This window comes from Chamaea fasciata, unplaced genomic scaffold (genome assembly GCF_029207755.1).
Source record: "Chamaea fasciata isolate MVZ Bird 193981 ecotype frontalis unplaced genomic scaffold, bChaFas1.0.hap1 SCAF_20, whole genome shotgun sequence".
Taxonomy (NCBI): Eukaryota; Metazoa; Chordata; class Aves; order Passeriformes; family Sylviidae; genus Chamaea; species Chamaea fasciata.
This window is the reverse complement of record NW_027094105.1, coordinates 9,228,560-9,253,309: the sequence shown is the minus strand read 5'-3', so window position 1 is coordinate 9,253,309 and position 24,750 is coordinate 9,228,560. Positions and strand designations below refer to the sequence as shown.

At 49.3% G+C, this 24,750-nt stretch overlaps 2 protein-coding genes across 2 annotated transcripts; one reads left to right on the top strand and one right to left on the bottom strand.

Moving 5' to 3' along the window:
• The first annotated feature begins 220 nt into the window (after positions 1 to 220).
• STOM (stomatin) lies at positions 221 to 10,026 on the top strand. Its single transcript, XM_066201523.1, has 7 exons — positions 221 to 358; positions 4,008 to 4,111; positions 4,964 to 5,036; positions 5,946 to 6,028; positions 7,743 to 7,946; positions 8,385 to 8,519; positions 8,942 to 10,026. Exons 1-7 carry the CDS (start codon positions 310 to 312, stop codon positions 9,134 to 9,136), a joined length of 843 nt encoding a protein of 280 aa, XP_066057620.1. The 5' UTR covers positions 221 to 309; the 3' UTR covers positions 9,137 to 10,026.
• Positions 10,027 to 10,858: 832 nt separating this feature from the next.
• GSN (gelsolin) lies at positions 10,859 to 20,717 on the bottom strand. The gene is made up of 17 exons (XM_066201522.1): positions 20,517 to 20,717; positions 19,184 to 19,385; positions 18,513 to 18,667; positions 17,519 to 17,680; positions 17,179 to 17,328; positions 16,853 to 16,942; positions 15,843 to 15,975; positions 15,526 to 15,614; positions 14,988 to 15,203; positions 14,273 to 14,406; positions 13,708 to 13,798; positions 13,368 to 13,538; positions 12,594 to 12,768; positions 12,194 to 12,318; positions 11,946 to 12,023; positions 11,476 to 11,536; positions 10,859 to 11,239 (listed from the first exon to the last, which is right to left on the bottom strand). Exons 1-17 carry the CDS (start codon positions 20,649 to 20,651, stop codon positions 11,070 to 11,072), a joined length of 2,337 nt encoding a protein of 778 aa, XP_066057619.1. The 5' UTR covers positions 20,652 to 20,717; the 3' UTR covers positions 10,859 to 11,069.
• Positions 20,718 to 24,750: the final 4,033 nt, after the last annotated feature.

Genomic DNA, 24,750 nt, shown 5'->3' with positions numbered 1-24,750 from the left:
CACGCCCTGGGCGGTAACGGCGCCCCCTGGCGGCGGGGCGGGGCGTGGCGGGGCGCGCGGGCGTGGCGTGGCGGGGCGTGGCGGGGCGCGCGGGCGGGGCGGGGCGGGGCGCGCGGGCGGGGCGGGGCGGGGCGCGCGGGCGGGGCGTGGCCGTTGCGCTGAGGGAGCGCCCGGGGCACGGCCGTGACGGCGGGGACGGGGCGGCGCTCGGGCGGCTGCGGGGGGCGCGCCGCGGGGGGACGGGCTCCGAGGCCGTTCTAAGGAGACGCGGGACGGGCTCCGAGGCGGCACTGAGGGCACTCCGACACCATGGCAGACCACGAAGCGGGGTTACCACCGAAGTCCCGGCGGCAGCCAGGTAAGGGCAGGGGGCTGTCCCCAAACGGCCCCGCAGCGGCCGCTCCTCGAGCGCGCGGGGCGCCTTCGTGTCTCGCTCTCTCTCTCTCCGCTTTTTCCTTTCGGTTTTAATTATGGCTTTATTTAGGCGCAGAGGAAAGTTTGGAGATGCTTCACCGAAGTCAAGCCCGCGGGAGGAGCGAGGAGCGGTGCTGCAGCCTCCGCTTCCCTCAGCCCCGACTGCCGAGGGGTCACCGGCGGCCCCGGAGCGACCCCAGCCCCGGCTGACGGGGGATATCGAGCCCCCAGCCCCGGTTAACGGGGGGATGCTGAGCCCCCAGCCGCGGTTAACGGGGGATGCTGAGCCCCCAGCCCCGGTTAACGGCCGCTCCTGAGCCCCCAGCCCCGGTTAACGGGGGATGCTGAGCCCCCAGCCGCGGTTAACGGCCGCTCCTGAGCCCCCAGCCGCGGTTAACGGGGGATGCTGAGCCCCCAGCCCCGGTTAACGGGGGATGCTGAGCCCCCAGCCCCGGTTAATGGGGGATATCGAGCCCCCAGCCCCGGTTAACGGGGGATGCTGAGCCCCCAGCCCCGGTTAATGGGGGATATCGAGCCCCCAGCCCCGGTTAACGGGGGATGCTGAGCCCCCAGCCCCGGTTAACGGGGGATGCTGAGCCCCCAGCCCCGGTTAATGGGGGATGCTGAGTTCCAGCCCCGGTTAATGGGGGATGCTGAGCCCCCAGCCCCGGTTAATGGGGGATGCTGAGTTCCAGCCCCGGTTAACGGGGGATGCTGAGCCCCCAGCCCCGGTTAATGGGGGATGCTGAGCCCCCAGCCCCGGTTAACGGGGGATGCTGAGCCCCCAGCCCCGGTTAATGGGGGATGCTGAGCCCCCAGCCCCGGTTAATGGGGGATGCTGAGTTCCAGCCCCGGTTAACGGGGGATGCTGAGCCCCCAGCCCCGGTTAACGGCGGATGCTGAGCCCCCAGCCCCGGTTGAGGCGGGGCTGACCCCGCTGGCCCCGGTAAGGTGGCCGCAGGCGGTGATTCCCGCAGGTCCTCACGCCGCCCCGGGAACGTGTTGCGGCATCACCATGAGCCGCCCGGGTGGCGTAACTCGGGTGGGTTTCTGTGACGGGTGATTTCCTTCCCCGTGCAGAAACTCGGATCGCTAAGGGGAAAACTATGCAAATAATGACAAGCAGAGTAAACAGAAGTAAACCCTGGGGCACTGCACCAGTAAATGAGAACTTTGAGATTGTTCTTTGACACTGCTGTGGCTTTTCACCGCAGCAAAATCCTGTCTAGGTGTGACTGCAGGAAGTGGTAGAAGTCCTCAGGTGGTGCTATGGCTTATACTGAGTTTTTACTTCTTGGTGTCATTACTGACATGGGTTTTGGCCTTGGTTAGGAGCTGGTGGTGTGTGATGTGGCTCAGGACGTTTTGGAGATGCACTGAGATAGCACAACTAACAGTTTCACTCACGGGAAGCTGGAGTGTTTTCCTGTTACTTGCATTGTTCAGAAACAGGCAACGGAAAAGCCCTGATTTGTTTTATGATTTTCTCGTTTGCAGCCGGAGAAGGAAATGTATTTATAAGATGGCTTTGTGTCCGAAGCCTTTGGCTGGGTAATTTGAGTTGTTGTATAAATAACTGTGGATCTCTTTGGGCCCCATGCCCAATGGCACATGTTGGTTCAGTATCCTTGGAGAGGATCTGCATTTCATGTGTAACTATGTTAGTTATTAATACCTCGCCATGGTCACATCAGTGGCAATCTTGTCTCTGCAAGCCTTTCCTGAACACGCTGCTGAGGTGGTTTTTTCCTGCAGCTCTCATGTGATCACAATAAAATATGGAGTAAGTGGCATTTGACTTAGTTTTGGTTATTGGGTGTCGTAATTTGGGGTACTTCCCATGCGAAATGTTCTGAGAAGCATCTGTGAAGACATCCAGTTCACTTTGAAACTGCTGTTTTGTTTTCAGTCACGGCACATTTTTGCTGTTTGACAGCCATGTGCTTGTTTGGATTGTGGAGTCTTTTCAGAAGGAAATAAATCACAAATGAACACTGTGCCACACCTCGAGCTGTAACGAGAACTTTGCCTTCCATCTTAGCTTCCAGCACTAAGTGTGTGTTATAAATTCTTAATACAGTTTGATGGTCCAAGTGATAATTTCTTGCTAAAGTAATGGTAACTGTTCCAGTCAGCCTTAAAGGCATTGAAGGCTGATTCAATTAAGTTGGGTTTTTTTTTATTATTTTTTTAATAGTCTTTCTCCTTGTGGCTTATTTCTTGAAGAGGTTGCTCAAGAAAATTTGCTTTTTTTTTTTTTTTTTTGCCTACTCAGATTTGCCCACCACAGCAGGCTATAAATCCGAGGTGTGGGCTGGCCTGCCTTTTAGCTCAGGAGGAAATTCCAGTGGCAGGTTTAGGGATCCTGTCAGCCATCACTTAGTGCAGGGTTTGTTTTCAGCCTGTGGGGTGGACAGGGATGGGGATCACCTCCAGGAGCTGCAGTGCTACCTCTGCACCACCTCTGTCAGTCCCAGCTGAGTGCTTTGGGCTGGCTGCTCTCAGGATGCAGTGTCAATGAGCCTCACTGAGACATCAGGCAAGAATTGCCTCTTGGTGGAGTTATCCCAGTGCTGAGATGGTTCAGAACAGCTCATCCCACAAATGCCAGGCATGTTTCTTGTATCTCGCAGAGTTTTCCACAAGACAGCATCCCTCTCCCTTCTTGTATTGTGGAAAACAACACGTTGGTGTTAAATAGAGCATCCTCTTTGCTCAGTCTTGAAATTGGACATCATTTGAGGTGTGACTTCTACATGAAATTCCGAATCTCCAGAGTAGGGGGGTGATGTTTGTGAGCGCTGGGTGTCACCCTGGGACATCCCTGCTTGGCAGCAGGCTCCTGGCAGCCCCTTCGAAGGCTCAGCTGGCAGGATGAGAAACTTCTTGGAGCTCTGTGAATGTCTCCCAACCCACATTTTGTCATGGCTTTGGCAGGGTAGCTTTTGAAACCACCAACTCGTTATTTGATCCCAGAGTTACCTTCAGCTGGTGTCTTTTCCTGACAGAGAAATAAGGCTTGAGGAGTTTCTGGCCAAGGAATTCTTCATGGAGGCTTGATTTCACGTCCAGCTAATCTTGTGCCTCATCCAACTTCCCAGATCTAGGAGGTCTGAGAATTGTGGCTTCCTTAGATCTGTGACAGCTGGAACAGAACCCAAGTTCTGACTGTGCTGTCCCAGAGCTGGCAGGCTGGGGGGGTATTTGTGTCTCACTCCTTACATGAGGTTCCTCTGACTTCTCAGAAAACAAAAGGAACCCAATTTCCACTGCTGCCTGCCAGTCACTCTGCTAGAAACACCTGGGGAGAGAAAGGCATTGGAGAATTGAAACTTAAATGTTGGTGCACTTCTGCAGAAATGCTACTTGGAAAGAATTCTGCCCTCAGCTATCTTGCACAGCTTAGAGGCTGGTGAAAATCACAGCAGAATTTGGCTTTTAATTTGATTTTTGATCTAAACCTAAGTGCATTCGGCCAGAGAAGTAGTGCTAACAGTGACTTACTAGAAGGAACAGTCAACATAAATATCCAATTTAGGCACTTTAATAGGCACTCTTGGGTTTAAAAAATGAAAATTTCTGCTCTTTTGTAGATGAGGAGAATAGTGGCATCGGTTTGTGTGGATGGATCCTGGTGATCACCTCGATTGTTTTCACTGTTCTGACATTTCCTGTATCAATATGGATGTGCATAAAGGTAAAATCGTTCGCTGCTAAGTTGGATTCAAACTTTAAGCAATGCAGAGTGGCTATTATTGTCCTCAGTTGGATTTACCTGTTCTAAACACAAATTAATCCAACTCTGTTCTTTCCTGAGCTATAGCAGACGGTAGATAACAGACCCCAGCACTTCAGGACAGTCATCTTCAAACCAAAAATAAAAGTGGTATTACAATATTTGGTCAAAATAATTCCTGCATTGAAATCTTTACTACATCCGCCCAGTTGTCATTAGTAGATAAGCTCATTTGAAGGATCAGGATAAGAACCCATAACTACTCTTAGAGAACTGATACTTTATTTTTTGAAGGAGAACTCTCCCTGTATATCTAAATATGAAGTATGTAAATGGAAATCTGTAATTACACAGATGTGGCTGCACGTGACACATTGGACGACACGGTGTTGTCTGTGATCACTCTGAAGTTGATGTTGGCAGTTTCCAGGCAGGAGGAGTTATTTCCTCCTGCCTTGGCTGATGTGGCATCAGAACTGGAGCTGGAAAAATTCCTGCTGGGTCACAAATGCTGCACTTTGTTCAGCTGTTGCCAGGATACTCCTGATAGCTGCTGCTGGTGCCTGGGCCTGCCCCGGTGCCGTCCTGTTGAGAGTCTGAGGAATATTTCTTGTGGACTATAGTCCTGATTTTTTTCCTTTTGCTCTTTGCTTTTTGACAATAAAGCTTAGGCTAAAATTCTCAAAAGCAGCCAGTAGAGAAAAGTGTATTAAATTTGAGACTCAAGACTGTCCTGGCCTGGTGTGTGCATAATTTGGAATCCACCATGTGACTTGTGGAAACCCGTGTGTGACATCCAACAATCTGTTCCAGATTATCAAGGAGTACGAGCGAGCCATCATCTTCAGACTTGGGCGCATCCTAAAAGGGGGAGCAAAGGGACCAGGTACGTCCTGGATAGCAATTTTTTTCCAATTAGTCATCAGCAAAACAATAATGCTGTAGAGACATGGCAGTAAAGTGGCAAATGGATTTCTCAAGAGTTCTGTTACTTCCAGTAAGTGGATGTGTTACAACAGGAATTGGACTTTATGAGCCTCGTGGGTCTCTTCCAGCTCATAAAGTTCTGATTCATACTCTGGATTGAGAAGCCAGCAAACTTAATTTTACCCAGCTCTCCTTTGTTAATGTATGATCTGCAGGCAGAATCAAAAGCACTAAATGTAAAGGGAGTTTTCAAATGGGTTATTTGAAAAAAAAAAGAAGTTGATGTATCAGTTAAACCCAATGTGTCTGAAAGCCTTGATGTCCTTCAGAAGTAACAGAAGCCAGTGGAGTATTTGATAATTTTGACAAGTTCCCTGTGTATATTAGGAACTCTGAGATCTGTGAGAATGTTACTTTCAGCTGTTGCTCCTGCTGCTCAGAAAGGGGCAAGGGTTTCTTCCTTCATTTTCACCCAGGCCTTGCAATGTTCCAGATTGCTGTAAAGCTGCAGAATCTCAGTGAGCCACCAGAGCAGAAGGCAGGAGGTTGATGCTTGCCAGAATTAGGCCCCACAAGTAACTGTGTGGGGGACATTTTTAAAGGTAGCTGTTAATAGTTCTGGGACTATTTTATTTCCAAATGTTAAAAATCTCTAAGTAAGCGATACCCAGATAAATTGAAGTTTCTCAGCATGCATTTTTGAAACTCTTACCTTGGTTTGGAAGCCACTAACAAGTGTTGTGCTGCTGAGCTCCTCACAAAGAGCTGCGCAGCCATAACAGTGGGATTTCAGCTTCTTGCAGTAACGAGTTTTGTCTGCTTTAATAACCCATTTTCACATCTTCTCGAATGGATTTTTTTGGCACAGGTTTGTTTTTTGTCCTGCCTTGCACAGACAGCTTCATCAAAGTTGATATGAGAACCATCTCTTTTGATATCCCTCCTCAGGAGGTGAGTTTGCATTTGCCTTTGCACCTTCTACAGAAGTCGCAGAATTTTGTGCAATTTGCTTTTCCTTCTCCCCTCTCAGTATTGGGTAACGTGCAGTTTGAATACAGATTCCTTGTGCAGGTGCAGTGTGTTGTGAAGAATACATATATCCCTTAGAAATGTCATCCAGTAAGGGAAGAGCACTGAAAGAAAACAGATGATGCTCTGAGGACCAAATGAGATAATTGAATGCTGCCTGAGAGCTGGAATGGGAGGGGTTTGGAACTAAGGCTGCTGGGCTTCATACAACATTCCCTAATTGCTTCTGTGAAATCTGGAAGATTTCCATGCACAGCAGGGATCTGTCCTGTGCCAATTTATCTACATGTATAAACTGGCTCAATAAGGGGCTGAAATTGGTATATACATCAAATGCTATTTATAGCAGCTGAGGGGATGAGTGGTCAGCTCCCTTTGCTGGGTTTGTGTGCACGTGGCTCCTGTGCCCTGCCCTGCCCTGGAACATGATGAGGGTGCTGCCACTCATGGCATGTCCTGAAGAACAAAAAAATCACTTTGATTTCTAGTCTGATTTTCCTTGGACATCCTAACTTTGTAGCAGAATGTCTCAGGAGCATTAACCCAGCTGAACTCAGTGCTGCCAACTCGATGGATACAAAAGAATAAAACCCAACCTTCCCTCTAACAATCAGTTAGTGAACAACGGTATCCTGATGGTTATAACTGTATCACACACGTATCAGGTGCATTTTCCCTGACAGAGATGCTCCATGCAACCTGTGTCCTGCATCTGTTTCCTGTCACATCTGCTCGTGGGTTTGCTGCTCGTGGTTAGTTGTGGATTGAAACAAATGGCAGCTGTCCTGGTGCACTCTAAAGGGTAATTGGGAGAAACCTAATCACTGGCAGGCAGAATGTGCTTGCAGCTGCTGATGTACCATTAGTGAGGTCATCAGTAATCCGGTTTTTCTTTTGACTCGATTAAATTACGCTTATGGATTTAGGTTTGTGTTCTTTACACAGAGGCAGAAATCCATTTTTATTTGTTCAACACGATTTCTGTGCATGCTACTCATTCTTTAGCTTTTGTGTTATGAAAGGCCTGCTAAAAGAGGTAGTTTGGGAAGGGACAGGGCAGGTAAATATTGAAGGTAATCGTGTACCATGGCACGAGGGCAGCTCTGGGCATGGCCCTGGTTCTCTGAGCTCCCGTGTGCATGGCACCCTCCTGGCCCAGGGGGCTGCAGCTGTGCAGCACAGTCCCCAGGGCCCTGGTGTAACCTCACTGAAAGGCAGCACGGGGACCTGCCTGGATGTGACTCCTTGCCAGAATCACTGGTTAAACCTTCCCAGGTGAAGAGGAATTTCAGAGTAAATAATTTCTGCCTCTTCTCTTTTTCCTGTCACTGGTATGACTTGCAGATCCCTCTGTAAATTCGAGGAAGTGGGTTAAAAATAACATAAGGGCAAAGCTCATGGAATGTGTTTTTCCCTGAGAAGTGTGTAATCCCATATTTAGTCTCAGCTTTGCAGAGCTGTACTGGGAGGTTAGTGAACACTGGGACACGTTCACATGCAGCATATGTGTATGAGGACTTTTGTTTTCAAGACAGTGGGAAACCAGGACTTGGTGTAGTAAAGCAAACACGTGATTGTCATAATAATGAACCTGGTATTCATGGAATATTCTGTACTTTCCCCCACTGCTTGGCAGATCCTGACCAAGGACTCGGTGACCATTAACGTGGATGGAGTGGTTTATTACAGAGTGCAGAACGCCACCCTGGCAGTGGCCAACATCACCAACGCCGACTCGGCCACCCGGCTCCTGGCACAGACCACCCTGAGGAACGTCCTGGGCACCAAGAGCCTCTCTCAGATCCTCTCTGACCGTGAGGAGATTGCACACAGCATGCAGGTATGAGCAGCTTCAACAGCAGCTTAAGCAGCAATTCCATGGATAACTTAAAGGTGTGGATTTATTTTATCTCTAAGTGGTAAGTTGTGATTTGGAGCTGTAGGCAAAGCCCTGACAAGATCTCTTGAGAGGGCACTCTGTAAAATAAGAATGAACACGGGATAGAGGAGAGGAGGGCGTCCCTGGATCATTGTGTCAGTCCTTCACTGTTGAAGAAAACTGTCGCAGAATTCCTTCAGTACATTAATCAAGCTCTGGGGGGTTTTGTTAGTTTAAAACAGCTGTGCTCTCATAGCTATCAAATCGTACTACAAATATGAAAGCCCTGAAAGTCTGAAAATTTGAAGGGAATTCATTTGGTTTATTGGTCGTTCTTCCCGTTTGGGCATTAGTTTGAGCCAGGTGTGAGGTTTCACTTACCTGTGCTGCCTTCTGTAGGTCACACTTGATGAGGCAACAGACAATTGGGGTATTAAGGTGGAACGTGTGGAGATCAAGGATGTGAAGTTGCCTGTCCAGCTGCAGAGAGCCATGGCTGCAGAAGCAGAGGCTGCCCGGGAGGCCAGAGCCAAGGTAATGACATCAGCCTGGGGCTGGATTTGGTTTTTCTCAAGTAAGAAATACACATTCCCTCTCGAGCCCTTGTAGATACAAAAAAGTACAGCTCGAGGGAGAAAGTATTTTCAGCTGTCTATGGGGAGTGCCTCTGGTTTTGAGAGGCAGTGCTGGAAGAAACACAAAAGCTTTTGAAGATAGAATAAAGGGTTGCATTGCATTCTCAAGACCTGATGCCAGCCTTTGTGATCCTGCATTCTGGATGGGAGCACACCAAGCACTGGGGCCTGGAGAGCAAACAGGAGCGGCTTGTGCCCAGGGCAGGTTATTCCCCAGGGTGCTGGGCAGAGCCTTTGGTACCTGCCACGGGCTGAAATCAGCCGTGGACTCCCCGTTGCTCCTGTGCAGGATGAGCTCAGGTCCCCGGTTTTGCTCGGCAGGTGATCGCGGCCGAGGGCGAGATGAACGCGTCCCGGGCGCTGAAGGAGGCGTCCATGGTGATCACCGAGTCTCCTGCTGCTCTCCAGCTCCGGTACCTGCAGACCCTGACCACCATCGCTGCCGAGAAGAATTCCACCATCGTCTTCCCCCTGCCCATAAACGTCCTGCAGGGCCTCCTACATGTGAAGGAGTAGAGAGGCTCGGGGAGGGGCGAGCCCGGGGTCAGCCCATGTTTGCAGCACTGAATTCCCCGTGTAGTGTAGCTTGTGGCAGTGTTAGCAAAGTGGGTTTGCCGAGGAACCTTTCTGTTTTACTGAGTGTGTTATAGAACTTGTATGTAATGTTTGTGAATGTGGGCAATCGCAGTATTCGAAGTTGAAAACCTTCTCAGAAGGAGTACAAGCAGGTTGTGATCTTAAATAAACTTTATCCAATTTGTCCTGGATGGGACACCTCTAATCCAAAACCTCCTTTTCAAACAGAATAGAAAAGCAGTTGTGGTAAAGGTGATACAACATTTGGAATTGTTCTTTCTACAAAATACACTTCCTGCAAGAGAAGTGGAATAGTGTCCTGGGGACTCCTGAAAATCAGGCTGGTGCTCTCTAAACCAGTCCCCATTGATGAGAAACAGTTGCTAGTGAACTTCCTGTCTTTCTGCCACCCAGGAATGGCACAAACATGCCGTAGTTATGGATACAACGTGCTTGTGGTCACTGAGGAGCTGCTGTTGTTATGGGGCTGTGTCTGCACAGAGTTACACTGCTTTAAAGCACTGAAAAGGCTCTGCCTCTATCTGTTTCTCCTAAAAATATTTTTTAAAAACCAAAGTGCTGCATTTTATCCAGACCTAAAACTTATTCCTCTAGGAAATGACATGTGTAACCAGCAGGGAGGAGTGGTGTTTAACAGAAGGTGCTGCACTGGTGCTTTACCTGTTGGTGCTGCTCTGTGCAGACCTGGAGCGGTTGTTGTGTCAATAAGGGCTTACACTTCATCCCCAAAGCAGCTGAGCCTCAGCTTACATAACCCAAGCTGTTGAACTTCTTGTTTTGTACCTCTGTAGTACAGAAAAATAGGAGATTTGGAGGCTGCATGGGGAAGGCTCGTCAGGCTGCCACCAGCACTGAGTCTGACATCTTTAAATTCAGGGACGTGGCAGTGGAGGTGAAACCCCAAGATCAGTGATGCAAGTGCCCTTCTCCCACTGGCCAGCATAACTCCATGTCGTTCCTTATGCCCTTTCTGCTCCAATCAGCTCTGTATTTACAGGTGTTTTAGGCCTGGGTACCTGTGCCTTGACACGCTGTGCCTTTGTCACTGGCAGGAGATGCCCAAGTGCTGTTGCTTTTCTGCCTGTCTGTTGGGCAGGTTTTCCTCTGCATCACCAAAGGACTGTTCTCTGTGTTTGTCAAGGTGGCAGCTCATGTAGGCTGAGCTTTACTTCTGGCTGAGAGCAGGAGAATCAGTTAACAAAGCTGGAGTAATTAGCATTGCTGTGCTCAGGCACTGGGAGTGGGAAACAGAACAACTGCACAGCTCCAAGGTAATCCTTAGGGAAGATGAGTCACTCTGTAACTCCCACTGCTCCTGTTGGAGGTGCCACCCCTGTGAATTTTCTGTTGACATTACAAGATGCTTTTTTTTGCTCTCATTCTGAATAAAAAACATGCTGTTTACTAATGAGTGAGTTTCTGAAAGAGTAGAATACTGTTTATCGGGGTCTCAAATGCATGTAATTCTGAAGAGGGGAAAGCAAAGCAGTCCCAAACTCCTCAAAATAATCTCTGTAACCTTTCAGTGAAAAGTTCACGCGCAAAAGATGGCACAAAGAAGGTTTTGGTTCCTAAAGTGTGTTCAAACATGGGATCCACAGCTGCTCTTTAATGTTTTCTTCTTCGTAACAAACCCCACCATTTCTGTTGTTCCCATATTTCATACAAGCTTTATTGTATTAAATATAATCAAAGCAAGGAGTAGGGTCAATGACTGGTCATGATTGTTTTCGGAAATTATTGCACAGCTAATTGGCTATTAACATCATTCCCTCGTTAACATACATCCTGCAGGAGGAAGGAGCTCTTGGAGGCATTGAAGGCACTGCACTTGCTCTGTGTCAAACACTGCTCACACATCCACATCAGCCATTGCTCTCTGCAGGGGATCCACAGCCCAGTAGTCATCATCCCAGCCCAGGAACCAGCCGGAGAAGGTGGGAGGCTCGAAGCCCTGTTTGACAATGGTCACCGGGGTCCTCTTGTCCCGCGTGGAGGGGTCTGTGTCAATGTAGCGCTTGGCTGGGGACACAGGGAGGGCACCTCGCTGAGCACCACGCCTGCAGAGCAGCACCTCAGCTGGGCCCAAATGGCCCGCGGAGAGGCAGCCGCACATTGGCCAGTTGAACAAAAATACCCACTCAAAGTTCGCACCCTACGGTTTTATCCACGCCCGGCAGAGTATAAATTGCGTGAGTCATGATCACACAGTGGGGAAATGAGAAAGGGATAGTTCAGAGAGGAAAATGTGACATTACCAGACTTCAGTGCCTCGGTCTTTTCTTCTTCTTGGGCATCTTTCCCAATCCATACAAAGACCTAAAGATAAAAATATCAATTACTTCTGCAACAATCATCCTCTTTATGAAGGAATAATTTAGATGAAGCCTCAGTGAACTGTGACACAAACCAGAAAATCCTGGTGTTGGCGTGCCTGGGTTGTTGACCAACAGGACCAAAGGTCTATTGGTCAATAATGGGAAGTTTTATGCCTGCATTTTATCTACATGAACTGTAGACCCTTGAACAAATTCTACACTAGCTTCATATCAGGGGAAAGTAGCAGATGCTTGAAAAACATCAAAATCCATCTCTGAGTTGCCTTGTGGCTGATGTGTGCTGAATCTGTAATACAACAGCACCTCTGGCTATTGTGGCTCAGGTCTCCATCCAGAGCCAATCTGTGCCTATTCCTTGCTCCTCTTGTCCCCCTTTAAACGTGACATACCTGATCCCACGTGTCCAGGAGCATCACATCATCTGTGGCAAGGTCATCCTGAGTCAGATCACCAGGAACTTCTTCAATCTGCAAAACAGAGGGTTGAGATGAGCACAGGCTTCAAGCATCACTTTATGCACACAGGACAAACCAAGAAAGATGAGGTGTAACTGCTGGTGGGGGCTCAGGGCAGCTGTGCCTGGGCCTCTTCCAGCCCTGCCAGGTGGATGTAGGGTGAATCCCCCCCAGACACTCACGGTGAAGCGCCCGCTCTTGTTGGAGCAGGCGAAGAGGCGCGGGGGGTGGGTGTCCATCTTCTTGTCCTTGAGGCGTGGCGAGGTGCGGTACGGAGCTTTGCCGCCCAGGGCTGCCCAGAAATTGTCTGCAAAACAGAAATAGAGGCTGCTGCTTCTCCTGGCCATGGAACCCACAGCAGGGGTATGGTTTGGGCAGGAATTGAAGCATTCCTCTGGGCCAGAAAGTCCCAATGGCCTGCGGACATATATGACAGCGCTATTAAACAATGAAAATACCCCGGAGAAGTCCCTTACCCATGTCCACATCTTTTTGTTCTGGGAGATAAAATATCCATGAAATAATTGCTGAGGATGTGCAGCTACACAGAAATGATCACGGACTCCACTGTGACCCCCTCACCTGGCTCTTTGCCCTCAGCAACCTGAACTGGGCGAGCTCCCAGGATCTTCAGCAGCTCCTGTGCTCCTGATTTCTCAGCGTTGCTGGCTCCTTGGCCAACCCACAGGTAGGCAGCAGAGGGAGTTTTCAGGACAAAGGCATCGTTGGAGTTCAGCTGACTGGCTGTAGGATCCAGCTGAAAAGAAGGAACACTGCAGGTGTCAGATGTACCCATCCTCTACGAGCCTGTTACTTCAAAATTAAACCAGAACCTACGCTGAATAAACTGCCGACAAGATTTTCCATATGAGCATGTAAGGCTGTCAGATGCGTTGTATATTCCCTGTATTCAAGTGATGAGTTAGACTTTCCATGTGGGAAGAGTAAATAACTGTTTCAGTGTGTGATTACAGGGACACATGACCTGGCCTGGCTGCCATTGTGCCAGTCCTGGTGGATATGGCAGGAGATTTAGGAGCTCACTGGGGAGCCCACGGCAGAGCTGTCCCTGCTACCAACAACGATCAATCATTAACACCAGCTTCTTGTGTTAACAAGAAGCCTCTGGAAACTGGAAACTCGGGAAGTTCCTGCAGGCATAAACCACTGCCCTCTCCTCTCCAGGATTTAATCTCCCCTTTGCTGTTGCACAGAGGCGTTTGTGTGGTTTTCTCTCAGAGCAGTGGGCTCTGAACCCGCGTCCTGGCCCAAGTTCCTCTTCCACAGAGGGAACTGAAGTCTTCAATGGGCCACGGGCTGTACACAGAGCACCAAGGCTGATGTCCCTGCACGTACCTCCACGGCCCGGGTGGCGCCCGAGGTGCTGGAGCGGACCTGGAACAGCCGCGTTGCCGCAGGGGCAGTCTGGCCTCCTTCCCTCGAGGTTCCACCCTTGTAAACAACCAAGGGCTTCCCACCAAACATGCTCATCAGGTGAGGGGGCTCCTTCCCTTGCACTACTCGTTTCTGAAGGAAAAAGAAACGTGCCGTCAGTTTTGAGACAAGACCAACCAGAAATGGTTTCTCTGTCGAGCTGGAATATTCACAGAGCACCCAGCTGGGCCAGGTGTTTAATATATATTTATATATTCTTTATCGCCCAGTGTTGGGGTTGGTTTCTGCTGGGTCTCTTTACCTGCACGGGGCTGCCTCCCAGCTCCTCATCCAGCTGCACTGTGAGGAATGCAGAGGTTGTAATCTCATCCTGCGTGGAGTCGGCGCCCTGCCTGCAGAACAAGGCCAAATCCCAGCTTTATTCCCAGCCTTTCCCCACACGCACAGAGATCAAGAGGAGGTAAGGAAACCCTGTGTAGCCGAATCTCTGCTGCACTTCATTCCACACAAAGGAGGAATTCCTTATCCTCTATCATAGCACAGCAAGTACAGGGGGAGATAAGAACATTTCCTAGATAAGCAGCACTTTCCTAGATAAGCAGAGCTTGATCCAAAGAAGGGAGTAATAACCAGGGGTGGGGGGGAAATGGAAAAAAAAAGAAAAAGCTCTCACAGTAATTCCCTCCATTGTTCCACTTCAAATGAAACATCCTAGACCTCTGATAATGTTTTGTTTGCAAGGAAAAGTTATCCAGGGTGAAACTTTATCCCCCAAAGATCCTCTGAAAGCGGGAACCAGCAGCGATGGATTTTCCGAGTGGACTGGCAGCCCCAGCGTTTCCCGACTTGCCCCAGGAGTCCCGTACCAGGTGTAAATGATCTGTCCTCGCTTCCCGTCGTGCTGGTAATCGTAGAGGATGATGTAGCTGTCCCCGCCGTAGAACTGCCCGTAGGTGGCGGGGTCCACCGGCACCTTCTCGGAGCCTTCTATCCTCCAGATCTGGCGGGAGAGGAGCAGAGGCGCTGCGGAACGAGCCCATGGCCGGCCCGCGCTAGCCCCAAATTCCGCATCCCGGAGCTGGCGGTGCTGCCGCGCCCTCTGCCGGGACCTGCCGGGACAATTGCCATCCGCTCCCCCGCCGGGTCCCCATGCAGCTCTGAGGCTTTTCGGGGCGTTTTTAAACAGCCAAATCTCGGCCGGGGCCGCTGTCTCGGGCTTCTGGACAGCCCCCAGCCCGTTCAAGCCCAGCTCCACCCCTGCTTCTATGCTCAAAGTCACGAACCCAGGCGCTCCAAGACATTCACACATGCCAGGGCAACAGGGAGAATAACCAGGAGGAGGAGGAGGAATAAAGCCACGTCCACAGTGCTGGGAAATCGTGGAGTCAGAATCAATCCCACTTTTCTGCAGGGCTTTCAAGACCCTCCTGCTATTTCTGGTGTGAGAATTTCCCCAGTAGTTACAAGACCAGTGTGGATGGCTCTCTGGCCTCCATTTGTCTCGCTGCTCTTTGCAGCAATGCCAGCAAGGAGCAAAGAAGAGTTTGGGAACGTTCCCAGAGGGATTGTGGCAGCACTGACCTGTTTCTTGCCAGAGCCATCGTCCTCCATGCCGTGCTGGGCAGCCATGGCCTTGGAGCTGTGCAGGGTGGCAGCGTCGAAAGGGACCTGCTCGATCTTGGCCACGTGGCCAGAGACGTGCGGCTGCCCCAGACCGTCTGTCTGGTCCCTGTCCCGCCAGTTCTTGAAGAATTGCTTGAACAAAGGTGTCTCACCACTCTCAGGGAGGACTTGGATCTGAAAGGAACGAGCCTTCAGAACCATCTCCCTAAGAGCAGCAGGTTTATCTACTGCCCTTTTTCATTTTTTAGGAGAGGTCATGGAAAAGGTAAAGGAGTATTTGAGGGGAAGAAACTTTACTGTCAGCTGTGCTGGGGTAAATGCTGCTTTAGCCCAGGAGCAGGACTGCAGAATCTCCCAAAACAGAGCAGATCTCCCACAACAGGAGACAGTTGAAAGACTGACAGGGACACATCACCTGAGCCACCCGTGCTCCACAGGCCCTGGCTCGTGTGGCAGAAAAGGCAGCCCAGTGCTTGGGGCTGCCACAGGTCCTTACCTGGGTGTGTTTGGGATAACCCATCTTGTCAATGAACTCTGAGGCTGTCTTCAGTGCTGCCTTCTTCTCCTCAGAGTTGGCACCTTTGCCTTTAATGAAAATAGAGAGAAAGGGGGTCAGGGTTTTTTTTTACACAGAGAATTAACTGTTCCAGGTACCTTTTGCAAAAGTAGAAGGGCCCAGCCTTGCAGATAAATGATGCCAAATAACAAATGACCATTGTTGAATCTCTTTTGTGCCTGTTGTGGTGGCTGAGAGAGAACAGCTGCCTTGCTGTTTATGATATTAATCCTTTTCTCCCCGGTTGTCTCAGGTACCTTTCCACACAAAGATCTTCCCGTCCGTGCCATGGTCCAGGATGAAGCAGTCATCTGTGCTCAGGGCTGCCTGGGAGAAGGGGTTCTCATCTGCCACCAGGGACACTGCCATGTTCCCAGCCCCATTGGAGACCTGTGACAACACAGCACAGAGGTCACACAAGGCACCCCCTGCTCCCTCCTGCTCCCTTCAGAACTCAGGGAGGGGAAGGGAAATCCATCTGAATGCACTGGCTGCTGCAGGCACTATTGTTTTCAAACAGGATACCTCTGACACAGCAACAGTACGGCAAAAACATCACACTTACTCTGAAGATTTCAAGTGTTTCTAGCAAAGCAGATACTGCTGGGACCAAAAAAAGGTTGGTCCAAAATGGGAAATCTCCTCAGCACAAAGGAAATATCTTCTAAAGCAAAAAACGGCACACAGGGACTGGAGGGTAGCTGGGAACAGCCTCCCTGTATCAAGTGGGGTTAAAAATCTGAGTTCCTCTACTGACGAATCCATAAAGTGCCACCTAACAAACCATCTTAGCAGATTTTCACCCCATGGATACCAGAGGCTGCTTAGAGAAGATTCCTTCCGAAAAGTCTTGGACACTCTTCTCCACTCACACAGCTGATGGTAAATGGCACATTCCAAGTCATGGCTTCACGTGGGGCAGGTCCTGCTTCTCAGGCTCACTGTTTCTAGTTTTTTCCTCTCACCTTCCTAACACAATGCCTGCCAGCACAGAGGAAAACTCCCTTTTCCCCTCTTTTGTTTCACACTCCACCTTCCTCTCAAAAATTCCTCCAAGTCCCAGCTGTCTCACGACAGTCATAAGTGATGACAAACACAACAGAAAGTCCATGGGCATGCAGTGTAAGCAACCAAGGTTCAGACACAAAACTCGTTAAGAAGCAGAGTGAGGCAGGAGTAGGACTCAGAGCAGCTCATACTGCACCTCCATCTGATTTCACAAAGACCACCCCATTCTCCCCAGAGTTATGTCAGAGCTCCTCGTTACCTTGTAGAGCTTAGCCAGCTTCCTGTTGGCTGTGTCGGTTTTGGTCTCATCAGAAACTCCTTCTGGCAAACTGGGCTTTGGTCCCAGGACCTGAGAGGGAGAGAAAAATCATTACCAGCCAGCCCAAGAGGATCTTCCTTCCCAGGAGCACCACCCAAGATAATGAGTAGAAGAGAATTCCAGATCAATCGTGTAAATTCCCTCTGATATCCCAGCGAGGCAGAGGAGCGGGTCTGCACTGAGCTATGTGTTTATACCACACACTCACCCACCCCACCTCTCTCCCACACACCACATTCCCACGCAGCACAGACAGAGGGAACCACCTGGAGCATTTCCTCGCGCTCGGATCCCTCCTCTGACACGAAGACCTTGGCGCGCCCGTTGCGCTCGTTGTCACGGATGCCCTTGGCCAGCACCGTGGCCTTCAGCCGCTCCTGCCGGTTGCTCTTGGAGCCACACCACTGGAAGATGTTCTGGGGGAAGGAGAAAGTCCTGTCAGAGCATGACAACACCTCTCTAGATGGGGCAGGACTCAGCTGGGACTGAACAATGACAGTGTTTTGGGATGGCTTCAGCAGAGTGGGGGGAGAAAAACCTTCTGTGAAGTGTCAGACATCTCCTGCCCCAGATTTCTGCCCCAGCTGCCTCTGAGGTGGTACTCACACTGCCCAGGTCCAGGATGAAACAGTCCCCTGTGTTGAAGCTGTCCCAGCTCACAGGGACCTCCGTGGCCCGGACTGTCCTCCTGCCTTTGACCTGCAGCAGCCTCTGCACTGTGACCTCGTTGGGAACCACGTGCCTGAAGCCAGAAGCCACACCACCAGCCTGGGGGGAAACACAGGAGCAAAGATTCACACCAGGACTGGGAGGGAAGGAGTGTATTCCCATGTGTATAACCTGTCCTGTCTACCAGAAATTATCCCAAGCTCAGGGTTCACTTTTTCTGCTGATAGACACTGGGAATTATTTATCAGTGCGGGCAACAGGACCCATGTCAGTTACCCTCAAAAAAAGCACAACCAAGTTTAAATGAATGAAAGTAACAACAAGCGAGTGGGAAATAAACAAATCAGAAAGATCAGGAAAGCCTCAGACATGAGGAAATGTGAGCACTTTGCAAGCCTGTGACCTGATATCACTTTCCTTGTGCCTTTGGATTCCTAACAGACACAACTGCTTGACTGCATGTTTTCACTTCTATCCCACTTTATTGTGATGGCAGGGAGGAGTAACTCCCACTACTGTTCATCTCCCTTACCAAAACATTGCACATGCTGGGAGGGTGGGCTAAGCACAGACACTGCAAGGTCAAACTGTTATGCAAGTGGGGAGAAATCAAATCTCCTGGGTAGGCGTTTCCCATTAACTTTGCAGCTCCTTAAACTCATTCCAGGTGCCTTGGGACTGCTCTTTCCTCTGCCTCTCGAAGAAAAACAAAACCTTGATTCCGAAAATTTTCTGGGGCTTTCCTTGTGTATTATTAATTCAGCCAAATCTCTCCCACTGGAATCTGCTGTTCTCCACCCTGTGCAGTTCCAACTCATCGAAAACATCTGGCTGACAATGGTTTTAAGCAACTGGAAAAAGGGCAATTCTCACTCTCCTGGGAACTGGGCAGGAGGCCATTTCTTGCAGACTGGGGTCAGTTGTCACCCACCTTGTATTTGATGCCGGATTTGAAGTAGCCCAGGAAGGTGGGGGACTCGTGGCCCTGCACCTCGCGGTGCTGCACAGCCTTTCCCTGCAGGTGCTCATCCATCTGCACGGTGAAGATGGCAGCAGCCCCACGCTCATCCTGAGAGCTTTCATCACCTGGAACATGGACAGAGACACTGGGAAGGAGTGCAGGGTCTGCCTCCGCATCCAGCTGTGCAAACACACGGGGAGAAAGCAGATTTCACTGTGATATGGTCAGGGAGCCTGGGGTTTGCAGGCTGGGGGGAAAGCCTTGGCACGGTACTCTGTGACACGGACTGCAGAGGGCAGTTAGGAGAGGGGAAAATCCCACTCCCTGCTCAGGAGGAACACACCTGACCTCCCTCCTTTCAGACAGAAAGGATTTCACCAGACCTTGCACCTGAGATCTCGTCTACCCAGTGAACCTCTGCAGAACAGGGACTTACCTGTCCTATCGCCCAGGTTTTAGGATCAGAGGTGGCTGTACTCCCTATTGCAGAGACCATGCCAATATTTGACACGAGCAGGGCTATTTCCACCCAGAACTGCATCTTTATTTCCTTGGGTAACATTTCCTGGCCGTGGCTGGAGCAGAGAGGCTCAGGGGTCACTCTGGGCTCCCAGCTCTGCAGGGCCACTCCCAGCACTCACCCAACCAGAAGTGCAGGTCGTACTGGAGGTTCCCGCTGCGCTGCTTGATGGTGTTCAGCACCAGGTAGGAATCTCCCGTGAAGAAATCTCCGTACAGGTTTTTTGGCACTGGGACCAAATCAAATTTCTCGACCCTCCAGATCTGAAGGCCGGGTTCTTTCCCAGCCTTCAAAAACTCGGCGTGTTCCACCATGCTGACAGGCTGGGGGTGAGACAGAGGATGCTGTTCAGTGCGCAGGACACAAGGAACTATTGAAATTAAATTGCTTCTCTTCTCTTAGCTTGTTGTGCCAGGCAAAAAGTGGAAAGTTTCCTTTTTTATCTCGTGCACTGAGTTTTGAAGGACGGGAAAACATAAGGATGTGTGTGGAAAGAATCCCTCTCCATTGACCACTGTTAATTTTCACTTCCAATCACCTCTACTACCTGGTTTATTCCTGGCTTATCCTCTCCTAGACTCTATTGTCTCTCTCTCTGGATTTTAATCTCTGTATTTTCCTCACTAATTTATAACTTCTCAGTGTGGCACATCAGTGAAGCTTGACATTCCAGGCTGTTGGAAAGAAACCCCTTTTAACTCCAATGTTGTACATCCTGCACAAACATGATTTACAGGTTTTCTAAAACCAAGTGGAAAATGCTGTATCACTGAATATTTAGGTAATTAACAGGTTTCTTAAAGCTCTTCTGTTCTGACCTGTTACTTTCACTGCTCCCTCGTAGGAATTACATTAATTTACACAACATCCTGTCCTAAGGACATTGCAATTTTGGTTTAATATGTTTATTGCCATACTTATGCAATATATCAACACGGTGCAATATCCTTTTCTTTTTGAACAAACACAATGAACACTTTCCTCTCTTATAAAAGAATTCATTTTGGTAATTCTGAAAGGAAATAAAACATTTCTGGTGCATTGGCAATGAAGTCAGTCCATCGATCACATCATGCCTTTGAGTGCTATCAGGAAACAGGGAAGAAAACATTACAATATTGCATTAGAAGCATTCAGTTCTTTGACAAAGAAGATGTTCACAGCAGCTGATGGACAAAAGTAAAATATGCTCAGTTTTCAAGGCAGAAACAAAGAATGTTACAAACTAGAAAGCAAAATAGCAAGTTAGGTATCAAAGTGATTCCTAAGCTGAAATCAGATATCAAAGATGGAAAAGAATGAACTTTATCATCGTGATTCCAGTCAGCCTGAATCCTCCCAAATTCCCCCTAAAAACTGGACAAAACCCTGACAAAGAGTTCAAGGAGAGGGGCTCCTGTAAGTAGCTGCAAGCAGCAGTTTATCAGTGTTTAATTGTGATGTTCGTCACTTACCACAGCTGAAAGCACAACAGCTGCTGTAACCACATATCCCAGCCCTGCCACAGACATGGAGCTGACACAGTTCAGCTTCAGAGCCATTGTGCAGAGAATGGCGAGGAAAAGATAATTGAAGTTTTTTCCGCCCATTTCTAGGAGCAAATGGGCTTCTCCTGCAGAGCTGTGGGGAGTCCCAGCTCCTCTGGCTGCTGGGGAAGATGAAGGGCAGAAGCCAATCTTTTATCGGGGACAAACACACCCACCCCCTCGGCAGCGCAGGGGCGGAACGCGTTTGTGCAAACAATCCTGCTGGAATCCCCAAGCCTCCTGCGGCCTCTCCCGGAGCCCGGCGGGCGCTCACTGCACACAATGTGCGATCCATTACCGACAGCGCACTCGGGGGTCACACGGGCCAAACGTCCCCTCGCAGGGAGAAATTCAGACACATCAGCTGGGAGCTGCGAAGTTGATGAGACGCAGAGAACAGCACGGCGGCTCCAGCTGGCAGCGGATGCAGGGAAAGAGGTTTTGGGGAAGACAAGGATTCAGCTGAGCAAGCTGAGGATGGGGGGGTGCACCCTCAGCTCCCTGAACTTGTCAGAGGAGCAGAGTTCAGCCCCTGCTTTGCACCTGAATGAGCCTCCACACAGCCACTGTCAGTAACAGCTCGGGAGGGTTTGGGGATGCCCCGATGGATTTCAGCTCCCGGGCTCACAACAGAGCATTCAGAGTCTGGTAGGTGGCAAAACAAAAGCTCATTCAGTAATCCAACAGTTTCACAACCATGTATTTCTGAGGGTGTAGCAACACCCTGTGACAGGAACACAACAGCCACCAAACCTACTCAGCCCAAAGGAATTACAGCAGGGCTGATTGTAGCACCCCAACAATCTGCCACCAATAAAGAGATTCTTCTTCCAACCATCTCACACTGCAGCAAGTTCATCTGTCGCATTTTCCAGGTGTTTGCAGCGAGTGAACTGTGCAGGGACCTTTCCCTGTGGCCCTCAGGAACGGAGCAGCCACACAACGTGGAGTTGTGCTCCTGGGCACTTTTGCACTCGACAGACCCAGGGGAGAATTCCTGACAGGCTCAGCTTCCCACTCAAAAGGTTCTTAAATAAGGGGCCAAACCCTCCACCCATAAAACTCCACAACAAAACTTCCACGAAGACCCTGCTCTGTGCTTTCTCCCCTCTCCATGAGCGTATTTTCTTTCCCTCTCTCTTGAGAACACTCTGCTGCTCTCTTGTCCAAACCGATGCATTTCAATTTGAAATGTCACCTTGGCAATGTACCTTTGAAAATTTCACTGGAAAGTCTCAAACTGAAACAGACAATAAAAACAATGTGCTAGCCCTGCTGGTATTTCTGATCTCTGTGAAGGAAGTTCAGAGTGTCAGAGGTCTAAGTCTCAGTGAAAAACATGTTGGAACCTTGACTCCGAGGAAGGCAGCTGTGAAAGGCTCTGGCAGCTCCAACAAACCCAAACCAAAATGACTCAGTTGCATAACATTAGAAAGAGACGGGTCCTTTCCAAATGGAAAAATACTCTGGACTTTTTATTACTAAATTAAATACCTGTATAGTGCCACAACTGGGCAAATCTCACAGACTGAAGGCACAAAGACCCAGGATAATCTCCTTTGTTAACATCCCACTGCCGGATATTGTAATCTGCAGATATATGCAGATACAATATTTTTGAAAAAAACATTTATTTAGTCTTCTAATTAATTTGGCATGTTGTATGTCCAAGCTTGCATTGCCAATGAGCTGCAATATGTAAACACAGGAAAAAATTGGAAAGAGTGCATAAATTGTATATTATAGTCTTCTTTCATAAAACTAATTAATCTGAGCCATTCCTGGAGGGAGTAGGTGTAAATCTACCCCAACAGCTGGTTTGGGTTATTACTGCTGGCAGCAAGTGTTGCATTGTTAAATCAAGCCCCAGAAATGTTTGCTCTGGACACTGTTCTGAGGGCGTTTGCCAGCTGAGATCGCCAGGGCCCTACTGAAAAGGGTGTCCCAATGGAGACATGGAAAACAGGCACTTTTCAAGCTGCTGTTAATAAAAGTGTCCAGCTTGGTCCCAGAAAGGGTGCTGTGCACAGCCAATGTCTTATGCAAAGGAAAGTTGCTTAAGGAAAACAAGGAAAGGGCTTACAACGCAGGATTTCAGTGCAGATGGATCAGCTAAATGACACTTGGCTGCGCAGCGATGAAAACAAGAACTTGGGAAAATTAATCCAAAGATTTGAGCAACCATTGGAAGACAACGAGTTCATTATGGTCTCCAGATGTGCAGTCACACCAGCAGGACAGGCCAGGCTGGGATGCACTGGGATGGAGTGTGGCCTGCAGGAACAATCCCAGGGATTTGCTCCTGGGCACCCAACACGAAAGGCGACACAGTGATCACAGTCTGTGCCTGGCCCACAGAGCAATGGCAGCTGGAGCCGCTGCCCCAGGGAAGTGTGCAATGATCTCCCCGAGGCTGGAAGCTGTTTGCTTTAGGGACAAGGCCAGAAAAGGCAGAGGCCCCAGTCCTTGTGCTCAGCAATCCTGACCCTGCTGTGGTGCAGCTTCCAGTCCCTCCAATCCAGGACTCAGCTCCTGTCTCTCCTGGGATCCAACCCAACCCACCTTTCCTATTCCACCCTGCAGCTTGTAGCAAACAGCTCTCATTGCCTCCCCCCCTAAATTCCTCATCTGTGCTCTGCTCACTCATCCCTGTGGCCGTGCCTCCCCTTCATCAGTCCCAGTCCCCTCTGCCCTCACGGACTGACAGCAGCAGCACTGTGGCCATTTGTGTTCACCCTCCTCTGAATTCCTGCCCAGTTCTGCACCGCCCAGCACAACCACACTGAGAGGAATGTCCTGCTCCCTTCAGGAAAAATCTGTGGACGCTGAGCCTGGAATCTCTTACTCTACCTCATCACACTGCAAAATCCATTAGAGGGAATAGTGAATGTGTGGTTCCTCCACATCAAATACACTCTCACGTCTTCACACCTACCACCATCTAAAACTTAGTGATGGAGCTAAAGTAACTTTCTATAAGATAGTATCATCCAATACTCACAGCAGGGAAAGAAAGAAAATCTTTATTTCATTCAGTAATTCCCACTAACAAGAGAAAAAATGAGCACAACACTTTTTTGTGAGGCCTGGTTAATTTGTAATAATTTGTGGCAATTCACACCGGAATATACCCACAAATATAGTCAGGACTTACCTGCACAGAGCTGCTCAGGAAAGCCTGGCTGAATTAAATGAGACAGAAACAAGGGTGGCCCATATCCCCGTGTGGTTGTGCTCATTTGCAGCTCCGGCGTCAGCTCGTGATAGGTTCAGATAATTTGTCTAAATCTGCTGCATAAACAAAACCCACACAGGAAGGGCTGCAGCCAACACAACATCTCACCACAGAGCATCCAAACCACCTGCTGCTCCCTGCTGGACCAATTCCTGCCTTTTCTACATGGCAAAGGTTGTGGTTTTGATTTTCATGGATGACACTTGCAGAACATCAAAATAACCTGCAAATACAGACTGAGCTTCTTAAAGATGAGGGGAACAGTAAATCTGAGTAGAGACTGTATCCACACTGCAGTCATGCTGCAAAAATGCCCCTTGTGCACCAATCCTTATTGTACCCTGGGGGCAAACATTTGAATTTCCACCCCAACTAACCCCCTCTTTCCTTCTATTTATTTGCCAGACACTGCCTGGAGAATATGAACTGCTCCAAATAAACAACAATATATGTATGTCCTCAACCAAGAAAGCCTCCCTTATCTCACAGCAGTCAATACCCATACCAAGTGCCAGAAGAGGTAAATTACCTCTGTATTTCTGCTGCAACAACAGGAAGACCCTAAATCCTTATTTTGCAAGAGGCAAAGGGGTATAATCCTCCTGGCACGATCAGTCCCAGGAAATCTACAGGTTACACTTGCCACAGTAACAGCTCAGAGCAAGGGCAGCACTCCCCAGGTCTAAAATAGTGACACTGAAGAGATCACACAGACAAAAACCCAAATAAAGCTGTTTGCTTGCTTCAGGTTCAGCTCCTTGTGCACTTTGAATACAGTCTTCACTGTCTGACTACCCACACAGCCATTTCTTTATTCTCTGATTATGATCTGTTGCTGGCCCATAAAAACTCTGATGCATTTACAAAGCTTGTGAGAGGGAATAGCACAGGATCACTTGAGTTCTGACAATCCAAAACTCAGGACAT